This window comes from Hippoglossus stenolepis, chromosome 8 (assembly GCF_022539355.2).
Source record: "Hippoglossus stenolepis isolate QCI-W04-F060 chromosome 8, HSTE1.2, whole genome shotgun sequence".
Classification (NCBI taxonomy): Eukaryota; Metazoa; Chordata; class Actinopteri; order Pleuronectiformes; family Pleuronectidae; genus Hippoglossus; species Hippoglossus stenolepis.
The window spans coordinates 3,708,756-3,733,624 of NC_061490.1; the positions used below are offsets into that span (position 1 = coordinate 3,708,756).

Consider the following 24,869-nt stretch of genomic DNA (forward strand, 5'->3'; position numbering starts at 1 on the left):
TTGTGATATGTAAACATATTTTGGTAACAAAAACATTCATCCGTGATGAATAAATATATTCTGCTAAAGAACGACATATCCTCCGACGTAATAAACTTAAAAACATTTTCTGGGATATATAAAAATACTAGACAATATTTATATTCTTTAATTCATAATGTTATTTATAAACATAATGTGATACATACAAACACATTTTAAATATGTAAAACATATTCTGATAATGTAAATAAATCCTGCTTGATCAAAATATTAAACTTGTTACTACTATTTTAATCTGGTTTATTTACTACCTTTAAAGTTAGGATAGAATATTAAAAACCAAATGATTAGCTTACTAAATTCTGTCCTTACCTGTAATGAAGTCATGAACCCTGAGATGTGACTTTTTTGGAGGGACCCAACCCCTTAGTTAGTAATGGGTGAACTAAACCTCTAACTGTATATACTGCATATAACAGTACATACAAGGCTAACTCTATAGAACACTATATGACATGTATGAACCATGCAGCTACAACAGCATTATACCATTGTAATGCAGTAACCGATTAATGACAGGGGCCAAGAACGTTTACTTCTGACATTTCAAGTGCATTTTACTAATAATACTTTGGTGCATTTTACTCATACACGATACTTAAATGCATATTTGAATGCTGGACTTTTACATGTAATTGAGCTCTACCACTGTAGAATTGAACGTTATTTTCAAATAATCCAATAGCAGATCCACGTAGCCAGTCGGGTCCACCAGTGAATGAAGCAAAGCCAAAGTGACTGTTGCAGGCAATGAAATAAGGCGTAGATGTAGCAAGTTGTTTTTAAAAACATCTGCTGCTGGTTACAAGTTAATGAACGATTCACAGATGTCATCCCCTGGGCCAGACTATCACTGCTCCAGACTGGGGGATTAAACCTAAAGGCTTAGGGAGAGGAACTGCACTGAAGTGGATTCATTAAGCACAAAGACCACCACTAAAGCGCCACATTGCAGCGTCTACCATGGAAAAAGAAGGGGACACAAAAAGAACCGCGGTGCAACATTTTGGATGGATAGGTTTGTTTATTTGCCTTCACCTTTCCCCTTTGACATCAATCCACTCGTTTCTTTTTCTACTGTTGTGAGAAACAGGACACTGGTGGTATTCTTAGTGTTGTTAAGAGGGTTAGCTGTCATCTACACATCAGAAGGAACGGTCCTCCCTGTGTAAACCACTTCTGTGTGTGTGTGTGTGTGTGTGTGTGTGTGCGCGTGCGTGCGTGCGTACGTGCGTGCGTGTGTTTGTGCTGAATGTGGTTAGGTGGCTAAGACTGAAGCTCCCTTTTAATCTGACAGAGAGCATTTTCATTAGTTCTGTTGGGTCCTATTATTAAAGCCTGCTTCAAAGGCACAACAAGTGAAACCACTAACAGGAAACGACCCAGTGGGCTCCGAACTGGATGGATCAGTGATAGCAATCTGTGCCTCTAAAGCAGCACGTGTAAGTGCATCTATTGTACACACTCTATGTGCCTCACATGACAGTAAGAGGATAAGAGGAGGGGCTCAGGGACCTCTGCTCTACATTCTCATACTGTGGCCCATACAGTGAGTGTGCAGTTGTGGCACATGTGACACATTCGTTCCAACGCGGAGGGCAGCAATGGAAGTAATGACATTGGTGGGGCAAATAAGATTGCCCGGGGATAATAAATGTTGTAATAATAATAATCATTATAACTGTATAATGAGCCGTCGCTTGCCCTTTGAGTTGAGGGAATTCTGGAATCGTTAATCTTCAGATGGGTTAGCCATGGTGTTTGGCACGGGCCGAACCTGCAATGAGCAGGAACACGGTGGTGTCAAAAGGACAGGCAGATCTTAATGTTTTGAACAAGTTTACCATATGTTAGCCATCATGATGTGTACGAGCCCGCTAAATGGTGGCATTAACGGGTGACTTTTATTGCTAAACTCGCTCCTAATTGCGACAATGCAATCCAAAGTCAACTCTCCACGCAGATTTTGGTGTCATTTGGAGTTGCTGGGAAACAACTTAATCCCCAAAATAAATATGTTCTTCAATAAAAGCTAACTGCCTGTGACAGTTATTTGCTTTGCTGCAGAAACATTTGCGCTGCAGTGCTGGAAGTGCAGGAAGCTGCGCTGTGGATGCTGATCACAGCCATGGAAGCCGCTCCACATCTGCTTCACCCCTCCGGCAGGAAGGGGGAAAAGATTCATGGTCCTAATGTTCACTTTGTGCATTAATATCACCATGCTGTGTTTGACTTTATTTCACGCTAGGACGACAAATGGGAGAATATTTATGAGTCATTCACTGTGGTAGTGTTTCTGCGGTTAGGCCTTATAACAGCAGGTGCAGTAGGGGACATTTTTTTATCACCCTTTATAACATGGAACAGACAGGCGTTTCAATACAGACACAGTGTGGTGTTTCCTATGGGTGCTGTAAGTATTTTTTTCTGCTTATTTAACCCCCATGCTTTTTATTCTACGCTGACATCCAAATACAACACAAAGCTATTGTCCCCGTTCTCTTGAGGGTGATATACGCTGAGCGGCCCTGTCCCTCCACTCAGGATGTGACATGCGCAAACTTTATGACCTGAACTGAATCATACTGCGCACCTTAAACACATTACAGACTGGGCAAATGTTTTCTCTCACTGGCGCTCTGAGAGCCATGGGCACAACCATTATATTGGGCTCAAGAGCCAGCTGGTGAGGACGAATCCACAAGGATTCATTTTTTCCCCCCTCTGGACTCTGGCAGCCTGAGTCCATTCATTCAGTTTTTATATGTGCCTAGTAGCCGTGTTACTACCGGTTTCAAGGGAGAATTAATCGAAAACAGGTCTTATTAAAGTATATTAAGACCAGTTGAATTGGACATAATATGCTCAGTAAGGGCCCACAAGGGCTGTATCTGAGCCATGGCTGACACTTGTGGCTTTTAGGAGAGGGGATATGTTATTCTGTAGTGGCAGAGCGCGGCTTCCGGCGGGGAAAGAGAGGGCGTGGGTGGAGCGGAGTGGGGGATTATTCACTTGAGCCAAGAGTTGCATTGTGGGTAAGCAGATTTTAAGTGGGTATGAGTACAGCAGGGGGTAAAGGAGGGTCTCATTGTCCTGGAATGTTTATCTTCCCCCCCGGCCTTCATTCAGGAGCGGATTATGCAGTGCCATGCTTCCGAAGCAACCTTTGCCTCCAAGTGGAGGGTCTGGGGAGGAAATATTCATTCATACACATACACGTGTACAAACAGGCATTATCCTACTAACAAGAAGCCGTGCTGATTGCTCCCCAAAGGCGTGTCGAGTAGGTGGAAGTGGAGCCGTGCAGCAGCGTGTCTCGCTCGCTGGGCTGGAGCCAGTGATGCTCCCGATGAGTGTGAGGCAGTCATCATCCCTCAGCACAGCAGATTTTATTGGGCAGTGTGTGGGTTGTAGAAACGTGTTTAATCAACTCAGCTGTAGTGGAGGTCTTGACCTCATGACAGTGGTTCCCAGTCTTGATTATGTGTGTGTGTGTGTGTGAATGGCTCCCAGCCTTTGCTGTGGAGTGTGACCTGCGGTGGAGCCTCTGGTTCACACTCCATGCGCTGCAGCTGCTGGTTTAAGTGATTAACTGTAGAAAGTGATGACTAATCTGTCGGTTACGTGTCTGAAACAATTGCAGTCAAATGAGATATTACAGGCAATATAGTTTGTAATGTGGCCCTCTGGATCTAATCAAGAGGAACATTAAAAGAGAGCCGATCCAAAGTTCTACTCCATAGTGCTGGATGTCCATTTAAAACAAGTATTAATGGCGCGAAACATGAAAATGCATATTTGCCTTTGAAAAATTCACAACAAATGACTATACAGGCAGCGATGCACACTATAAATAGAGTGTTTGAAATGAAAACTCTGCAGCCCCTGCATTCTACATCACCCCTTACCTCCATGCTGAAAACAACACTAACTACAACAATGTATTTGGTCGATCGACCTATGTCATATTTTCACTACTTTGTTCTATACAGATGGTGACTCTGTATAGACGTACTCGTTGTAAAAACAACAGTTTGATGAATTGAACGAATTGATCAAATAAAGTTGATGTGAATTAATCACACAATATGTCACCCCCAGTGTGTAAAGGCCTTTAATCACAATATCTCATTTACTATGGAGTAATGAATTAGCCACAAATAGGCTTTGATAAGCAGCACCATAAGAGGATCATGACGACTTTGTGTATTGACTTGCATTGTTTTGTTTTTTTAAATTTAGAAAATTAAAGAACAAATCCATCATAACAGCGTCGCTCTGGGTTGAAAATGTCAGTCTGCTAGTGTGTTACTCAGCCGTCGCTTCAGTCCAAACTGATGAAATCTGTGGATCGTTTTGTCGTTAAATTCTGTGCAGACATTCTGGTGTCCAGAGGATGAAGAGTACAGACAGCATACTGCATCTAAAGATGGACGACATGACTGCTTCCCAAAAGTGAAGCCAAAGTTTCTCGATTGCTACTTCGTGGCTGGCTGTAGTATAGGTCATAACTCCTGTCTCCTCCGTGATCGTGAATGGGACGTGGACCAAACTAAAAAGTCGAAGTACACAAATAGATTTTTCTCAAAGTTTGTTTCTCTCATATTAGGAAGTTAGATACTAATCTACGACCATGTGTTCATGTTTCTGATAAATTTAGTTCTATTTAGTTATTTGATGCTATTAAAGACAGGGTGAAACGTCATGATTGACAGCAGAGAGTGACTTGTGATTGGTTGAGTGTGTGTAAGAACGGGACCTTGTTACGGTGGCTCCATGCCTCGACCGCTACTGCACAGACTCTGGCTCCAAATGCACAAGATGGCAGTGTTTATATTTGGGATATTTCAGCTTAATTTCTGGATAGTGGGAGGAAGTGGAGACACATCGTCCATCTTAATGGTCGAGACCTTACCTAAATTCTCCTAGCACCCCATGACGCTGATGTTTTTAGTGCAACGTCTCAACAACTATCAACTGGTTTTCCATAAAATCTGGTAGATGCATTCGTTTCCCCCTGAGGAAGAATTGAAATAACTTCGGTCTCCTTACTTTTCCTTTAATGCCATCATCAAGCTTTATTTTAACTTTAAGACTGGCGCTTGACTGAATACCTGAAAAACTAATGACTTTTCCTCTCAGCCTCAGCTTTACTATGTTTTTAGTTCTCTAGCCTCTGTGTAAGTGTTATCCAGTCAAAAATGTCTACTTTTATATTGGGAAAAAACCCCAGCAACATCCCATTGATTTCTCAGATTACCACCCGAACCCTTCAGATTGTGCTACAAAAATGGTAGCTTGAAGATTTATAGAGCTCGAGCACAAGAGTTCACCAATGAACAGGCCCTTAATGGCTGCCTGCCTGGCTGCCTGCATTGTGTTTTGTGTGTGGGTATGAGTCAGATAAAATAAACCACATGGCACGTGTGTGTGTGTGTGAGGAAGCTGAACAGAGCCCTCTGCTCTCATTTACTATCTCCTTGTGTGGTTTGGCAGCAGCTCTGTTGGTATGGGGGAGTACAACGGGCATCCGTCTGGGCGCGAGGCAGGCCTGGCACCATGCTCAGCCCCCTGCAAGGCTGCATGAGGGTGGGATCAGAGCCGGAGTCCGCCAGGCTCCAGACTGGCAGTCTGTGCATGTGTGAGTGCGAGAAAATGTACGTTTTTTTTCCGGGGTGTACGCACACTTCTGCGTGTGTGTGGGTAATTAAATCCTAATCACGCAGGCTTAAACCACACATTGGCCATTGTTCTGCTTGTCACTTGCATGACTTGCATGTGTTGACCTCTCATGTTGTTTCATAACTCTATCACAGAGACCATCTGAGACTGCATGTCCCCTAATCATTTCTTCACTGAATTAACACCAGCCCGCTTATTTGACCTTTGTGCTCATTATACTTGTGCGGTGCAATCCAGCCATGCTGAAAGTAACACAATAGCATACCATGGCCGGATGCCATACCTCCCTGTACGGCACCGGAACGAATTGAGAGAAGCACAGCAGAGCTGAGTTGGGCGTGGTTAGCACGTGGACAGAAGACCACCCTTGGAAAATAACATTTCAAGTGTTGTTTGACAGAGGCCAGTGGAGGATGTTACTTCCTCAACGCTCAGTATGTGGGCCTGCGTATTATTATGTGTTATTGGCTGTATATCAGTAATAACTTGAATGGCCCTCAGTTGAGTGCATACACACAGGTCTATTTTTGCAAACTAGACAAGTCAAATCTGGACCTGTTAACATATGCCCCACGACCTGACCTGTTACTTGTGATTAAACATTCACTCACATCAAATGGGTTATAAGCTCCTTGTCCTCCCGTTTTGGTGGTTGAGTTGTGTCCTTGTAAACGTTTGTCCATTTTTGCAGCATCTGTGCTCCTGCAGCGTCCGATGTGTTTCCTCAGTGACGACAGGACGAGCGTGAAGCTATCAAAAGCTATTGTAGCACTTTTTAAGCCACTGAGAAAACATTCACCACTGGCTATTTTTGTCTTTATATGATCCTTTTTGGTGTACTGGCTAATTCAATGTCAGTATTGAAAAGCATTTGAGCGGAAATGAATTGATCAAAGCTGCCGTAGCAATACTCGTATCTGATTGGACCAAATTTGTGTAATGCTTTTGCCTGATGTCACATGGCATCTGCATGAAAGACAAGAGATATGATGGTCAATCGCTCTGTTTGTCTTTCCTATCATTCACATATGAGTTCATGTGAAACCATCCAGGTTTCTACTGATGCCTCCTCCTATGCTGCACATGGATAGTAATGGCTTGTAGGCTCCTCCAGCGTTTCCATGTGTTAATCATTTGTGCACATCTATGTACAACACCTCTGAATCTTATGTATATCAATATATATCTACATGGCTTAGAGGGAAATGCAATTACTTAAAGTAAGGCTCCTACTCCAGTGGATGGGAAGACAGAAATTGCTTGGATGCAAATAAAGGCGAGCACGCCCACTGCAACTTTAACACTGAATATCTTGATCTTTAGACCTGACAGTTGCAGTCTTTGTGTCTCCTGTCAGATCCCTCTCCTGTCTGAGGGATGAGTATCACAAACTGATATTTATGCTCACTGCTGTTGCCTCATCACGGGCAGCAGGAACGGCATGGCTTCCTGGCTGATGCTAGGAGGATTGGAAATGCACGGTTCTCTATTTTGGATTAGTGGACAGGGATTTTTTAATGATTTTCTACAGATAAAAAGTTGCCTGTATGTGACAACATTTTCAGTTGTAAAGTTTTACAATGCAGTTTCAAAGGGAAATGTACTCTGTATTCACCAATCCTCTTGAAATGATTTTGGGATATCAAATGTGCAATTTGAATGAATTTAACTCCATACTAAAGTGATTATTTCACATGATGTCCTTGAAGGGGGCATTTTAAAGAGTAGTAGAAGTTTACATCTATCAGACAACATATACAGTACTGTATTTAGACTTAATGTGTATGCATTTAATGAAGTACCTGAACAGAACTGAACAATCACAACATACAAAATTAAAAACACAGCTAAATATGTAAAATCTGTATTTTAATATAACACTAAACACATTGTTTGGCCTTTAAAACTTGATTTCTGAAGATTTCTTTGAGAGAATGTTTTTCAATTTTGGCTGTCTGTCAGGGTTGGTGAGGCAGATGGACCCAGGATGCAGAGTTTAAACTAAAGAGTATTTTTTAATGAAAAGTCTTTAACAGAAAAATAACAAACACAGGAATCTCAAAAATCAAAACTGCAAAAACAAAAGCACACGCGAGAAAACACAGGAGAATTACACAGGAGAAGAGGACGAGAGCTCAGGAGACACCGGACACAGAAACACAGGAGATCAGGACAGGACATAATGACGGTTAGACAAGCGATCACACCAAACATACAACAACGATCCGACAAGGACAAAGGGGAGCACAGAGGCTTAAATACACACACAGGGAAGGCAGGGGCAATTGGGCACAGGTGGAACACATGAGGACTGGTGCAGACAATCACAGACAGGAAGTGAAGAAAGAAAACACACGGAACAGAGACTACAAAATAAAACAGGAAACAGAACACGGAGTGTGAAAACATGAAACCCAGAAACAACTCAAACAGACATAAACAGGGATAAACATGACAAGAGGCGGTAGTAATAATTAAACTGAAAACCCTTCTTCAAACAGAGGTGGAAACTAAACACTGACAAATACAAAACCCTGACAATGTCAGTATGACCTCATGAATGTGATTCATTAGAAAAGCCTGAAGGTAACTTCATTTTACTTGCCACAAAAACATAAGGTCAAAGTTCAAGTTCACTGTGATCTCACAAAACATGTGCTTCAAATCATGAATGCGATATCTTAGAAAACGCGTTGAGGAAATGTGTTCAAACCATCAATTTGCCTCAAAGTTGAAGTGCTTCGATTTTGGTGGTCAAAGGTCAAAGTCACTATGAGAGCACACAACACATTGTTGGCCGCACCACAAGATTTGACAGGCTAATGATGACAATCATCCCTGGTCAGTATAGAAGCTTTATTTTCACTTTCTTTGACATTGTGAGTCTTTCCTCACCCACACATTTACTCCATTAAGTTGTATTTTCAATAAATGCCAATGCTCCTTTGAGTTATACTTGAACGTCAACAGGTTGGTTTGTTCCTGCTCTCCTCTTTCCTTTCGTCTCGCCAACATTTTTCTTCCTGTCAATGCCGCTAGTGCAATGCATGATGGTATATGTTGCTCTGTTGCTGACCATCGGTTGTCCATATAGTGGACTATATAGTGATCAGTGAGTGATTTCAGACAAACCATTTATCTGTGTGTTGCAAATGCCCAGTGGTTTTGGTCTTGTCATCTTCCATTGGGAACACCCCTTGGCCCGGTGTTCCCACTATATAACGCTGTGTTGCATTGCAAGTCGGAAGGCACTAATTCTGCCTGATTTTTTTTTACCTCCGATCTAAATGTGTTCCAGTGCATCTGCTCGGAAAAGCATGGATGCCTTCAGGAAACTCATGTTTGTTTGGCTAGCCTCTGAACATCAGAAGCATGTACTGAGGCCCTACACGAGTTACCACAACACTATCAGTGAGGAGAAACGGCGTATGCTGTAATTCTAAGTCTTGCTCATTCAAATAACGAACCACATGGCTCAATATTGTGTATTATAAACGGGTACCGAGCTTGTCAGCTACAATGTAAGGTAGGTCCGCACTTTCCATTTCACTTAGTTTCAAACCCATACTGTGCGTATTACCTATCTCTGCATTCTCTCACACTTGGAAACACACACACACACACACACACACACACACACACACACACACACACACACACACACACACACACACACACACACACACACACACACACACACACACACACACACACACACAATGCACCTACAGCCTATGCATCCCTGTCTCCTTTCCTCTTTATACTACATAGTTCAGGTTATAACAAACTTAAAGCCCTAACGTTCTAAAGTCATCTTCTCAATGTAACATTTTCATTTAAACTTCATTCTCACTCTTTCTGTTTTCTTGCAGGTTTGCTTTGCCTTCACCTTCCAGGAACCCTGTTCTCGAGACGGGCACAAAATGGGAAATCCTACTGGAAATGGATTGAGCACACATTCCGTCGCCATCTTTACGTCAGCAAGGCTCAATTTGACTTCTTGGTCTTCAAGCTTGAGCAACAGCGTTTAAACCACTGCCATCATGTTGGAGGTCAAGATGCTGATGTTCCTATTTGGTATATGGGCAACAAAAACTCCTTTCGGGAGCTTTCGGATAGATTTGATGTGTCTCAGTACAGCTCATTGGTCCATCCTGGAGCTGCTCCACACACTCTGCTCACTCACTTCCTCCTTCATCACCTGGACCAATAACTGTGAGAAGTGAGCATATGCTGCAGCTTTTGCAGGGATCTATGGAGTTAATGATGTTGTGACACTTTATATTCAAAAGGTGAAAAGTTAACTTCCTTGTGATGTCATAATACTCTGCAACACTAATTATATTTTGGTCATTATTCAACCATAAACAATGCAGCAGGAGATTCTCTGCTCAGACCTGCTCACAATAACACAGATGTGGGGCAGGAGGCCTGAACAGCATCATCCCTCATCACCAAAAGCTCCACTCATATATACACTGGGGCATAGAAAATAATATTATAAGAGTTGTAAAAACTGAACGGATGTAAAAACATATTCAAAACACAAAGGATCAAAGGAGCATTGACATTTATTGAAAATACACCTTAACAGAGAAAATATGTGGGTGATACAGTCACATCTCTGAACACTTAACTACACCATGAACAAATGAGTAACACCATTAAACTATCACATGCTCTACCAGAAATATGTATATAGTTCAATGAACTTTAAGACAAAAGGCAAAACAAATGAATATTTGATGGTTGTTGGAGCAGGAATCCAGAATCAGCAGCAAAGTCCACAGACACCAGGTCTGCAGCAGGCGCAGCAGAACTTGCACTTAAAGCCACGCTTCTGTCTGTTGTATGGCATCTGTGTGACATGAGGAGACGTTCATCAGCATCATCATAACTTACTGTGTTGGTTTTCTCTGCTCGTGTAAACTGAGCTTCAGGGCACTTTTGTGACTAAAACACATTCACTTCCATCTGAAAGATCTGATGTGAATTGGTTTGATCCATTCAGTGAACTGAACCTACCATCCACGAGTCCACTGATGTCTCCTGATGTTCAGCAGCTGCATTGTCATTGCTCACTGCCTCCTCCAGCTCTTGTACCTGATAAAGAAGAAATCAAGTCTCAGTATGTTGATGAGAGATTCAAGGCTAACAAGCAAATGAAACGATCTGAAGTCAGGTGCTTACCTCAGAAAGGTGGCAGAGCTCTGCTGGATACAAATAAAGGCACGACCACGCCACTGTGACTGCAACACTGAATGTCTTCATCTTTGAGAGTTTGACTGAGTTAAGTTGTTTAGTTCTTTGACTCTGCTGGTGACTCCTGTCAGCTCCTGAAAGTTCACCTGTCTGATGGTTGAACGTGCACTGTGCTGGTATTTATACTGACTTAGGACACTGTTTCCTCATCACTGACAGTAATTACTCGGCCTGCTTTCAGGAACAGACACAATTCCCTGCATCCACACTGGGAAATCCTGCAGTTGGGAAACTCCAGACAAATGTCAAAGTCTCTGTCTTGCCCCATTTATGTAGAATTACAAAATAAAACATAGGACTTTTTCTCTTTCCTGGGTTTAATAGACCCTATTTTCACCAAATCCGTCAAGCTTGTTTGGACATATTTCTAAAACTATTGAAGACACATAATAAATGTTGATTCTTTACTAAACATAGTTTTGGCCACACCTAAAGAATTTATATTTGAAAATTATGTCAAAGATTTCACACAGTCTAAAAGGATACATCATAAAAACACACAAGGCTATATTCAAGCAGCAATGTCTTTATTGATAATACACCTTAGGAGAGAAAATATGTAGAATATACAGTCACATCTCAGAGAAGTACAGTGTGACCAAATCAGTAATACCCTTAAAGGTGGATGGTTAATTTCCTTGTGACATCATACCCTATATATTAAATATAAACACTTGGACTTACTATAAACTGATACTCGGCTTTAAAATCATTATTACATTCCCTTAAATTTAAAATCATATATATGTCCATACTGCTCGTGTGGTGTCATTCACGTGTCCGCATGCCCCGACATTCATATTCGACTTGAAACAAGGTCATTTACACCATGATTTTAGCCAAAAAGACATTGCTGCTTGAATATAGCCTTGTGTGTTTTTATGATGTATCCTGTTAGACTGTGTGAAATCTTTGACATAATTTTCAAATATAAATTCTTTAGGTGTGGCCAAAACTATGTTTAGTAAAGAATCAACATTTATTATGTATCTTCAATAGTTTTAGAAATATGTCCAAACAAACTTGACGGATTTGGTGAAAATGTAAGGGTCTATTAAACCCAGGAAAGAGAAAAAGTCCATGTTTTATTTTGTAATTTTACATAAATGGGGCAAAAAGAGACTTTGACATTTGTCTGGAGTTTCCCAACTGCAGGATTTCCCAGTGTGGATGCAGGGAATTGTGTCTGTTCCTGAAAGCAGGCCGAGTAATTACTGTCAGTGAGAGGAAACAGTGTCCTAAGTCAGTATAAATACCGGCACAGTGCACGTTCAACCATCAGACAGGTGAACTTTCAGGAGCTGACAGGAGTCACCAGCAGAGTCAAAGAACTAAACAACTTAACTCAGTCAAACTCTCAAAGATGAAGACATTCAGTGTTGCAGTCACAGTGGCCGTCGTGCTCGTCTTTATTTGTATCCAGCAGAGCTCTGCCACCTTCCTGAGGTAAGCACCTGACTTCAGATCGTTTCATTTGCTTGTTAGCCTTGAATCTCTCATCAACATACTGAGACTTGATTTCTTCTTTATCAGGTACAAGAGCTGGAGGAGGCAGTGAGCAATGACAATGCAGCTGCTGAACATCAAGAGACATCAGTGGACTTGTGGATGGTAGGTTCAGTTCACTGAATGGATCAAACCAATTCACATCAGATCTTTCAGATGGAAGTGAATGTGTTTTAGTCACAAAAGTGCCCTGAAGCATTATACGAGCAGAGAAACCAACACAGTAAGTTATGATGATGCTGATGAACGTCTCCTCATGTCTCATGTCTCTCACACAGATGCCATACAACAGACAGAAGCGTGGCTTTAAGTGCAAGTTCTGCTGCGGCTGCTGCAGACCTGGTGTCTGTGGACTTTGCTGCAGATTCTGAGGATTCCTGCTCCAACAACCATCAAATATTCATTTGTTTTACTTTGTCTTAAAGTTCATTGAACTATATACATATTTCTGGTAGAGCATGTGATAGTTTAATGGTGTTACTCATGTGTTCATGGTGTAGTTAAGTGTTCAGAGATGTGACTGTATCACCCACATATTTTCTCTGTTAAGGTGTATTTTCAATAAATGCCAATGCTCCTTTGATTTACTGTGTTTTGAATATGTTTTTACATGTTGCAACTCTCAAAATATTATTTTCCATGCCCCATTGTAGATATGAGTGGATCTATAGGTAGTTCATGAAAGCATTAGACAAGCATGATTTTCGGTCCAGGAAATGATTCCTTTATTACTACTACTAATATAGTAGTATAGTAGCAGTGTTGTGCAAGTTCACACCTCTCATGAACTAGTTCAAAGTTCAGTTCATACAAGTAAACATGAATAGTTCACGTTCATAGTTCACCATTTAAATTCTGAACTAGTTCATAGTTCAGTTCATTTCATAGTTTTAAGGTGGAAAGTGAGAATGAAAGACTTAACTTGTTTTTTAAAGAAAACTTTATCCATCACTACCCCTTGCCTTAAACTGTACTTCATATGTATCAATTCCTAAAAGAAATGTTTTTAAAAATTTTTTTAATTATTGCTAATTTTGCCTGTTTATTTATTCATACCCTGCACGAGTTTGTCTACCTGTTGCTGGAAATCATACCCTTGAAGGCTGCAGACAATGTGGTTTGGGTCATTTGGGGCTGTTGGCAGGGGTGTTGGTCTTTTTTGACTTTACATTACTTGGAGATAACTTTTAGGGGCTAGCTGGATGCTTCAGCTCCACATGCCGTTTTAAATTAGATGCGGATGAGGCTGACGTCCGGACTTGCTTTTTCAGCGCAGGACGACACAATTTGCACAGAAAGGTGAGATTTGTAAAAATCCCGCAAATAATAATAAGGTGCATCGGATGTAGCCGCTGAGTCTGCGTCTCTGCTTTCACTTGCCATTTTTATATGAGACCGAGAGCTGTTGTCTTGGAATACGTTGCTTGTTTGGACTACATGTGTGTGCGATGAATCATGGGTAACGTAGTGCGAAGTCGAGTTAGTTGGTTTAGGTTAGGCTACATCGCGGAAATGTTACTGGCACTGAGCAACGACATGGTGCAAGCATTCGATTTAGACAGCGTCTCTCCTCAGGAGAAGGAAAACATTCCGTAACGTTTTAGCGAGACCTCAGATAATATGAACGTGTTCACCGTTCAAATTCATTATTTGTCATTAAGTTGCGTTCAGTTCATCGTTCTCATAAAAATGAACGTGTTCAATGAACGCGTTCTTTTGAACTCGTTCATGCACAACACTGTATAGTAGTATATATATATATATATATATAAAGCAATGCCATACGCTCCAAGGTGGAGGTGCTCTCTGAGCCACCTCCATGACCACAGAAATCAACCATCCAGCTTTAAAGGGTATTACTGATTTGGTCACACTGTACTTCTCTGAGATGTGACTGTATATTCTACATATTTTCTCTCCTAAGGTATATTATCAATAAAGACATTGCTGCTTTAATATAGCCTAGTGTGTTTTTATGATGTATCCTGTTAGTACGGTGGCCCTGAGAGCTCAACGCACTGCAACTTAAGAAAACACATGCAAGTAGACAAAACACATGCAAGTAGACAAAACACATGCAAGTAGACAAAACACAAGCAAAGTAAGAAAACATCTTCTTCAATTTGACAACACAACACAACACATTACGCACAACACAACACATTATAGAAACGCGCTGCAATTACTGAAGACGACAATGGAAGTGTTTCCAGGGGACAACTAAAAGTGATGGACAGGTCCGGTTGTTTAATTGTGTGTATTTCATTGTATTTCATATGTTTGAATTGGCAGGCTAATAGTAAGCAAAACGTCAACGCTCGGTTAACATTAGACATCTGCAGTAATATCTGAATCATGCGATCACAATGTTAAAATAAACCATTTAACAACTCCAAACTGCGGCAGCAACAACAACCGGACGTGTCCATCACTTTTAGTTGTCCCCTGGAAACACTTCCGTTGTCGTTTTCTGTAATTGCAGCGCGTTTCTATAATGTGTTGTGCGTAATGTGTTGTGTTGTGTTGTCAAATTGATGAAGATGTTTTCTTACTTTGCTTGTGTTTTGTCTACTTGCATGTGTTTTCTTAAGTTGCAGTACGTTGAGCTCTCAGGCCCACCGTATGTTAGGCTGTGTGAAATCTTTGTCAGAATTATCAAATATAAATTCTTTAGGTGTGGCCAAAACTATGTTTAGTAAAGAATCAACATTTAATATTTATCTTCAATAGTTTTAGAAATATGTCCAAACAAACATGACGGATCTGGTGAACAATGTAAGGGGTCTATGAAACCCAGGGAAAGAGAAAAAAGTCCATGTTTTATTTTGTAATTGTACATAAATGGGGCAATAATATGTGGGTGACTCAATATTATTTTGCTCCTTTGTATATATATACTTTGTTTTGAATATATTTTTACATGTTGCAACTCTCAAAATATTATTTTCCATGCCCCAGTGTAGATATGAGTGGATCTATGGGTAGTTCATGAAAGCATTAGACTAGCATGATTTTTTGTCCAGGAAATGATTTATTTATTACCACTACTAATATATATATGAATATATAAAGCAATGCCATACGCTCCAGGTGGAGGTGCTCTCTGAGCCACCTCCATGACCACAGAAATTAACCATCCACCTTTAAGGGTATTACTGATTTGGTCACACTGTACTTCTCTGAGATGTGACTGTATATTCTACATATTTTCTCTCCTAAGGTGTATTATCAATAAAGACATTGCTGCTTGAATATAGCCTTGTGTGTTTTTATGATGTATCCTGTTAGACTGTGTGAAATCTTTGACATAATTTTCAAATATAAATTCTTTAGGTGTGGCCAAAACTATGTTTAGTAAAGAATCAACATTTATTATGTGTCTTCAATAGTTTTAGAAATATGTCCAAACAAACTTGACGGATTTGGTGAAAAATGTAAGGGGTCTATTAAACCCAGGGAAAGAGAAAAAAGTCTATGTTTTATTTTGTAATTTTACATAAATGGGGCAAAAAGAGACTTTGACATTTGTCTGGAGTTTCCCAACTGCAGGATTTCCCAGTGTGGATGCAGGGAATTGTGTCTGTTCCTGAAAGCAGGCCGAGTAATTACTGTCAGTGATGAGGAAACAGTGTCCTAAGTCAGTATAAATACCAGCACAGTGCACGTTCAACCATCAGACAGGTGAACTTTCAGGAGCTGACAGGAGTCACCAGCAGAGTCAAAGAACTAAACAACTTAACTCAGTCAAACTCTCAAAGATGAAGACATTCAGTGTTGCAGTCACAGTGGCCGTCGTGCTCGTCTTTATTTGTATCCAGCAGAGCTCTGCCACCTTTCCTGAGGTAAGCACCTGACTTCAGATCGTTTCATTTGCTTGTTAGCCTTGAATCTCTCATCAACATACTGAGACTTGATTTCTTCTTTATCAGGTACAAGAGCTGGAGGAGGCAGTGAGCAATGACAATGCAGCTGCTGAACATCAGGAGACATCAGTGGACTCGTGGATGGTAGGTTCAGTTCACTGAATGGATCAAACCAATTCACATCAGATCTTTCAGATGGAAGTGAATGTGTTTTAGTCACAAAAGTGCCCTGAAGCTCAGTTTACACGAGCAGAGAAAACCAACACAGTAAGTTATGATGATGCTGATGAACGTCTCCTCATGTCTCATGTCTCTCACACAGATGCCATACAACAGACAGAAGCGTGGCTTTAAGTGCAAGTTCTGCTGCGGCTGCTGCAGCCCTGGTGTCTGTGGACTTTGCTGCAGATTCTGAGGATTCCTGCTCCAACAACCATCAAATATTCATTTGTTTTGCCTTTTGTCTTAAAGTTCATTGAACTATATACATATTTCTGGTAGAGCATGTGATAGTTTAATGGTGTTACTCATGTGTTCATGGTGTAGTTAAGTGTTCAGAGATGTGACTGTATCACCCACATATTTTCTCTGTTAAGGTGTATTTTCAATAAATGCCAATGCTCCTTTGATTTACTGTGTTTTGAATATGTTTTTACATGTTGCAACTCTCAAAATATTATTTTCCATGCCCCATTGTAGATATGAGTGGATCTATAGGTAGTTCATGAAAGCATTAGACAAGCATGATTTTCGGTCCAGGAAATGATTCCTTTATTACCACTACTAATATAGTAGTATAGTAGCAGTGTTGTGCAAGTTCACACCTCTCATGAACTAGTTCAAAGTTCAGTTCATACAAGTAAACATGAATAGTTCACGTTCATAGTTCACCATTTAAATTCTGAACTAGTTCATAGTTCAGTTCATTTCATAGTTTTAAGGTGGAAAGTGAGAATGAAAGACTTAACTTGTTTTTTAAAGAAAACTTTATCCATCACTACCCCTTGCCTTAAACTGTACTTCATATGTATCAATTCCTAAAAGAAATGTTTTTTATTTTTTTTAATTATTGCTAATTTTGCCTGTTTATTTATTCATACCCTGCATGAGTTTGTCTACCTGTTGCTGGGAAATCCTACCCTTGAAGGCTGCAGACAATGTGGTTTGGGTCATTTGGGGCTGTTGGCAGGGGTGTTGGTCTTTTTTTGACTTTCAATTACTTGGAGATAACTTTTTAGGCTAGCTGGATGCTTCAGCTCCACATGCCGTTTTAAATTAGATGCGGATGAGGCTGACGTCCGGACTTGCTTTTTCAGCGCAGGACGACACAATTTGCACAGAAAGGTGAGATTTGTAAAAATCCCGCAAATAATAATAAGGTACATCGGATGTAATCGCTGAGTCTGCGTCTCTGCTTTCACTTGCCATTTTTATATGAGACCGAGAGCTGTTGTCTTGGAATACGTTGCTTGTTTGGACTACATGTGTGTGCGATGAATCATGGGTAACGTAGTGCGAAGTCGAGTTAGTTGGTTTAGGTTAGGCTACATCGCGGAGATGTTACTGGCACTGAGCAACGACATGGTGCAAGCATTCGATTTAGACAGCGTCTCTCCTCAGGAGAAGGAAAACATTCCGTAACGTTTAGCGAGACCTCAGATAATATGAACGTGTTCACCGTTCAAATTCATTATTTGTCATTAAGTTGCGTTCAGTTCATCGTTCTCATAAAATTAGCGTGTTCAATGAACGTGTTCTTGCAACTCGTTCATGCACAACACTGTATAGTAGTATATATATATATATACATAAAGCAATGCCATACGCTCCAGGTGGAGGTGCTCTCTGAGCCACCTCCATGACCACAGAAATCAACCATCCAGCTTTAAAGGGTATTACTGATTTGGTCACACTGTACTTCTCTGAGATGTGACTGTATATTCTACATATTTTCTCTCCGAAGGTATATTATCAATAAAGACATTGCTGCTTTAATATAGCCTAGTGTGTTTTTATGATGTATCCTGTTAGTACGGTGGCCCTGAGAGCTCAACGCACTGCAACTTAAGAAAACACATGCAAGTAGACAAAACACATGCAAGTAGACAAAACACATGCAAGTAGACAAAACACATGCAAGTAGACAAAACACAAGCAAAGTAAGAAAACATCTTCTTCAATTTGACAACACAACACAACACATTACGCACAACACAACACATTATAGAAACGCGCTGCAATTACTCAAAACGACAATGGAAGTGTTTCCAGGGGACAACTAAAAGTGATGGACAGGTCCGGTTGTTTAATTGTGTGTATTTCATTGTATTTCATATGTTTGAATTGGCAGGCTAATAGTAAGCAAAACGTCAACGCTCGGTTAACATTAGACATCTGCAGTAATATCTGAATCATGCGATCACAATGTTAAAATAAACCATTTAACAACTCCAAACTGCGGCAGCAACAACAACCGGACGTGTCCATCACTTTTAGTTGTCCCCTGGAAACACTTCCGTTGTCGTTTTCTGTAATTGCAGCGCGTTTCTATAATGTGTTGTGTTGTGCGTAATGTGTTGTGTTGTGTTGTCAAATTGATGAAGATGTTTTCTTACTTTGCTTGTGTTTTGTCTACTTGCATGTGTTTTCTTAAGTTGCAGTACGTTGAGCTCTCAGGCCCACCGTATGTTAGGCTGTATGAAATCTTTGTCAGAATTATCAAATCTAAATTCTTTAGGTGTGGCCAAAACTATGTTTAGTAAAGAATCAACATTTAATATTTATCTTAAATAGTTTTAGAAATATGTCCAAACAAACATGACGGATCTGGTGAACAATGTAAGGGGTCTATGAAACCCAGGGAAAGAGAAAAAAGTCCATGTTTTATTTTGCCACATTATTTTTGTCCATAAATGGAGCAATAATATGTGGGTGACTCAATATTATTTTGCTCCTTTGTATATATACTGTGTTTTGAATATGTTTTTACATGTTGCAACTCTCAAAATATTATTTTCCATGCCCCAGTGTAGATATGAGTGGATCTATAGGTAGTTCATGAAAGCATTAGACTAGCATGATTTTTTGTCCAGGAAATGATTTCTTTATTACCACTACTAATATATATATGAATATATAAAGCAATGCCATACGCTCCAGGTGGAGGTGCTCTCTGAGCCACCTCCATGACCACAGAAATTAACCATCCACCTTTAAGGGTATTACTGATTTGGTCACACTGTACTTCTCTGAGATGTGACTGTATATTCTACATATTTTCTCTCCTAAGGTGTATTATCAATAAAGACATTGCTGCTTGAATATAGCCTTGTGTGTTTTTATGATGTATCCTGTTAGACTGTGTGAAATCTTTGACATAATTTTCAAATATAAATTCTTTAGGTGTGGCCAAAACTATGTTTAGTAAAGAATCAACATTTATTATTTATCTTCAATAGTTTTAGAAATATGTCCAAACAAACATGACGGATCTGGTGAAAAATGTAAGGTGTCTATTAAACCCAGGGAAAGAGAAAAAAGTCTATGTTTTATTTTGTAATTTTACATAAATGGGGCAAAAAGAGACTTTGACATTTGTCTGGAGTTTCCCAACTGCAGGATTTCCCAGTGTGGATGCAGGGAATTGTGTCCTGAAAGCAGGCCGAGTAATTACTGTCAGTGATGAGGAAACAGTGTCCTAAGTCAGTATAAATACCAGCACAGTGCACGTTCAACCATCAGACAGGTGAACTTTCAGGAGCTGACAGGAGTCACCAGCAGAGTCAAAGAACTAAACAACTTAACTCAGTCAAACTCTCAAAGATGAAGACATTCAGTGTTGCAGTCACAGTGGCCGTCGTGCTCGTCTTTATTTGTATCCAGCAGAGCTCTGCCACCTTTCCTGAGGTAAGCACCTGACTTCAGATCGTTTCATTTGCTTGTTAGCCTTGAATCTCTCATCAACATACTGAGACTTGATTTCTTCTTTATCAGGTACAAGAGCTGGAGGAGGCAGTGAGCAATGACAATGCAGCTGCTGAACATCAGGAGACATCAGTGGACTCGTGGATGGTAGGTTCAGTTCACTGAATGGATCAAACCAATTCACATCAGATCTTTCAGATGGAAGTGAATGTGTTTTAGTCACAAAAGTGCCCTGAAGCTCAGTTTACACGAGCAGAGAAAACCAACACAGTAAGTTATGATGATGCTGATGAACGTCTCCTCATGTCTCATGTCTCTCACACAGATGCCATACAACAGACAGAAGCGTGGCTTTAAGTGCAAGTTCTGCTGCGGCTGCTGCAGCCCTGGTGTCTGTGGACTTTGCTGCAAATTCTGAGGATTCCTGCTCCAACAACCATCAAATATTCATTTGTTTTGCCTTTTGTCTTAAAGTTCATTGAACTATATACATATTTCTGGTAGAGCATGTGATAGTTTAATGGTGTTACTCATTTGTTCATGGTGTAGTTAAGTGTTCAGAGATGTGACTGTATCACCCACATATTTTCTATGTTAAGGTGTATTTTCAATAAATGCCAATGCTCCTTTGATTTACTGTGTTTTGAATATGTTTTTACATGTTGCAACTCTCAAAATATTATTTTCCATGCCCCATTGTAGATATGAGTGGATCCATGTGTAATTCATGACAGCATTAGACTGGCATGATTTCCGGCCCATGTAACTTCTTACATTTGAAGTGGTAAACTGAATACAGGTTGTCTGGCTTTATACAGTTTTGAATATTGACCACAATAATAGTGTTTTTGACGTCACAAAGAAGTTCATTCTGACCTTTTGGATATAAAATGTCTCCACTTCATCGTTTTTCATCCTTTTAGACTTTTGTGTTGATTTCTTTGTCATCATTATGTGTTGTGTGCTCTCATAGTGACTTTTGACCTTTTTGACCACCTTCTCATGTCAGTTCAGCTTTGAGTCAAGCCTTTTTTTAAATATATATTGCGTTCGTGGGGGTTTTATGCCAAATGTGAAGGGAGTCCTTCAACATGCTCCTGAGATATTGTGTTCACTCGAGGGTAAGAAATCAGTCTCGTGCCGTTTATTCCCACAAAGTTATTTTGAGACGTCCCCATCTCTTTTGGCTGCCGCTGTTCTTTTGTTTTTGTCGGGCTCTGTCTAAAATCACCTACTTATTCATTTCCGCCTTCTCACTTCTATGTAGAGGACAATTTGGTGAACTCATTGACGAAAGATAAAAAATGCTTTCGGACACTATTTGGTGCATTTTCCCTGCATCATAATCATTACGTCATCGTTGCAGGACTACGATGTTCAACAGCATCTTCCATTGGGAACACACCAGTACCCCAGAACCCGGTGTTCCCAGTATGTACTCTAAGAGCACTCTCCACTGACCTTGGGAGAGATTAAGGGGAAATGCTGCTATACACCCTATATTTACTTTTACCATCTAACACTCCACACCACATCTTTTCATTCATGAAACACTACACAGCACAACTGATTTAATGACATCTCACGCATCTTTGGTTTCTTCTAGTTATTTGTTTTTATTAAATTAAATGTTTCGGTTTTGTCTTTAATTCTTTGTTTCACCTAAAGTCAGTTTAAATCAGTCATTGAAATGAGTGTCCCCTGATTTAAGTGTTGTCAGTTTGTTTAATAATTTCTACCTTTCTTTATTTCTGTTCTGTTTTTCACAACCTGATTTTTGAATTCAATAAGACAGTTATACAATCATTATCAGATTCACTCAAACTGTTAAAACTGTTTCACTCTTTTTTTCCTGGGTTTCATAGACCTACAGCTTCATCATTCAATATTCTTATACTTTTTGTGTTCAATCAATCTTTGTCACATGTCATGACAGACACAGTAACAGCATGACATGTGGATGACACAGTCACATCACAGAGCACACATTTTTCTATTGACAGTACCTGTCAACTATTGACAGGTACTGCTAAGCGGCTACACACTACCTCTTTTCCAAAGTGAACCAAGTGCTTGTGCTGGTTCGGAGCCAGCTCTCTCTGACGCTGACACGTAAACACACACACACACACTGGGTCATTGGACACATCTGTAAAGTCAGACTCGGTAAAAACAACATATTTTGGTCTTCACCAACACAAAGTCACAGTAGAGATTTATATATTATGTATGATGAAAGCGTGAATTGTTTATATAGCAGTAGAGCATTCTGCCAAAAAAGAGTGAAACAGCATAATTTAAGACCTGGACGGAATGAATATGTGTCTGAACTTTACACAAAGACCAAAGAAGATTTGAGATACTGGGTTTTATCAGGAAAAGCTAGACATGGCCCAGAGATTAAACACAAGAGACGTGAACATGCAAGGTTGAAATATGCAATTTTTTTTATTCACAGAAATGAACAGGTCATGAGGGCAAACTCTACGGCCAAAAAGCTTCAGCAAAATAATGTCTTTCAATTGGGAATTTAAGATTATCAATAACAGCAAAATGCCTTTCCCTTCTAACATTATTGGGGTTACTGGGTCTGAATTATATAGAAACCATTACAGGGATACTTTTAATTGTATGAAAAGTGAATAATTTAATGCAGGTGATGTTTCTAACTGTGTAGGTAGGGTTATTAGACCTGGTGAAGTGTCTTTTGCCATTGAGAAATTGGCAGTGAACAAAGCATGTGGCCTTGACCATGTAACAGCAGAACATCTGAAAAAAGCTAGCCACAGGATCTCAGTGTTACTCGCTTGTTGTACTGGTCTGCTGATGCATGGCATATTGCCTGCCTCTATGTTGTCTGTCGTATTAGTGCCAGCTGTTAAGAACAAAACTGGAAAAATATTCAGCATGGAAAATTACAGACCAATTGCTCTGGCTAGTATACTTTCCAAAGTACTCGAACAACCTTTCTTGGAAAGACTTTAAGAATATGTAATAACCACTGACAATCAATTTGGATTTAAAAACAAACATGGCCCAAATGTATGTATATATGCACTGAAGGAAATTGTTAATAGGTATAAAAGATATAACACCACAACATTTGTGTTTCTGAATACATCTGAAGCATTGGACTGACTTCCTAGTGACCAGTGGGGTCCGACAGGGTGTTCTTTTCAATCTGTATATGGATGGTCTCTCCAATCCTCTTGTTTCTGGAAACACTGGAACAAATGCCTGTATGTGTCTGAACAAATAATCAAATTATCCTGGATTTGTGGGCTGCTAGGATTGTATTTATATGTTATTTGTTCGTATTTTATTTTATATAGATATGGACCTTTTTTTGTCTGCAAGAGAGTTGAATTGAATAAATGGATTCACTCCAGAAATGTAAGATTGCTTGACCTGTTAGTTTTAGACTACACATCAGTAATGGTGGACATGAACCAATAAAATGGAAACATAAGACATTAAAAGATTAACTGAAGGCTATAGATATTATTATTATTATTGTTGACCCCAGTTATAACAAATACAAGATCACAAACTGCCCGCCACCGTCAGAACCAGCTCAACACCATCAGTCTCCGTCTTCCTCCTGCTGTCTCAAACAAACTGGGTTTGCCTTTAATGAGTTCTAGACCAGTTCAGCCGAACAGCTACAACTTATTTCCAGTCAATCAAGATGGTCGTGTGACTCATAAGAAATTAAAATTTGAAATATCTAACTGTGGCCTTTATCTCTCGGTAAATTTGATGTTTGAAAATTTAAAGACAGATGTAGGCTATACAAATGGTTAGTTAAAGCTCCTTCTTCACCAGCTTCTTCCTCTCTCCGATGGTTGTGTGCAATAGATTTGGGTATTTCTATTCTTGCCACATCACTGATGGTGTGGAACTAGAGGAAATTCCCAAAAGGGAATTGATCTTTTCTGAATGTTCTCTTGGGTCGTTATTAAATATTAAATCAATCATTAACTATGCAGCAGCTCGACTGGTCTTTAACCAACCTAAATTCACTCACACTACTCCGCTCCTCCGCTCCCTTCACTGGTTACCAGTGGCTGCCCGCATCCGTTTCAAAACATTAGTACTTGCGTACCGTGCTGCGAACTGATCGGGTCCAGTCTACATCCAGGACATGGTTAAACCTTAAACCCCAGCCCGTTCACTCCGCTCTGCTTCGGCCAATCGGCTTGTTGCTCCCTCACTGCGAGCTAAACACTCAACAAAATCACGACTGTTTGCTGTCCTGGCTCCTAAATGGTGGAACGAGCTCCCCATTGACATCAGGACAGCAGAAAGTCTACACATCTTCCGCCGCAAACTAAAAACACACCTCTTCCAACTATACCTTGAATACAATTTTAAACTAACAATTTAGTTGCACTTAAATGGCACTTACTTATAGCACTTTGTAGTTTGGCTTTTTTGAAGAAATTGTACTTTCTTGATTCTTGCTGTTCTGCGTTTGTACCCTCATGGTTGAATGCACTTATTGTAAGTCGCTTTGGATAAAAGCATCAGCTAAATGAAAAATTGAAATGTAAATGTAACTACACCTTTAGTCCTGGTTTACAAGAGAAT

The 24,869-nt window shown here is 40.0% G+C and overlaps 3 protein-coding genes across 3 annotated transcripts; all 3 read left to right on the forward strand.

Annotated features, from left to right (window-relative positions):
* Positions 1 to 12,277: 12,277 nt before the first annotated feature.
* On the forward strand, positions 12,278 to 12,897 carry LOC118113882 (hepcidin-like). The gene is made up of 3 exons (XM_047341062.1): positions 12,278 to 12,428; positions 12,515 to 12,597; positions 12,771 to 12,897. The coding sequence occupies exons 1-3, from the start codon at positions 12,350 to 12,352 to the stop codon at positions 12,861 to 12,863; spliced, it is 255 nt and encodes an 84-aa protein (XP_047197018.1). The 5' UTR covers positions 12,278 to 12,349; the 3' UTR covers positions 12,864 to 12,897.
* A 3,281-nt stretch (positions 12,898 to 16,178) lies between these two features.
* LOC118113885 (hepcidin-like) lies at positions 16,179 to 16,984 on the forward strand. Its single transcript, XM_035163943.1, has 3 exons — positions 16,179 to 16,334; positions 16,422 to 16,499; positions 16,678 to 16,984. Exons 1-3 carry the CDS (start codon positions 16,251 to 16,253, stop codon positions 16,768 to 16,770), a joined length of 255 nt encoding a protein of 84 aa, XP_035019834.1. The 5' UTR covers positions 16,179 to 16,250; the 3' UTR covers positions 16,771 to 16,984.
* Positions 16,985 to 20,105: 3,121 nt separating this feature from the next.
* On the forward strand, positions 20,106 to 20,909 carry LOC118113884 (hepcidin-like). Its single transcript, XM_035163942.2, has 3 exons — positions 20,106 to 20,261; positions 20,349 to 20,426; positions 20,605 to 20,909. The coding sequence occupies exons 1-3, from the start codon at positions 20,178 to 20,180 to the stop codon at positions 20,695 to 20,697; spliced, it is 255 nt and encodes an 84-aa protein (XP_035019833.2). The 5' UTR covers positions 20,106 to 20,177; the 3' UTR covers positions 20,698 to 20,909.
* The last annotated feature ends 3,960 nt before the right edge of the window (positions 20,910 to 24,869 follow it).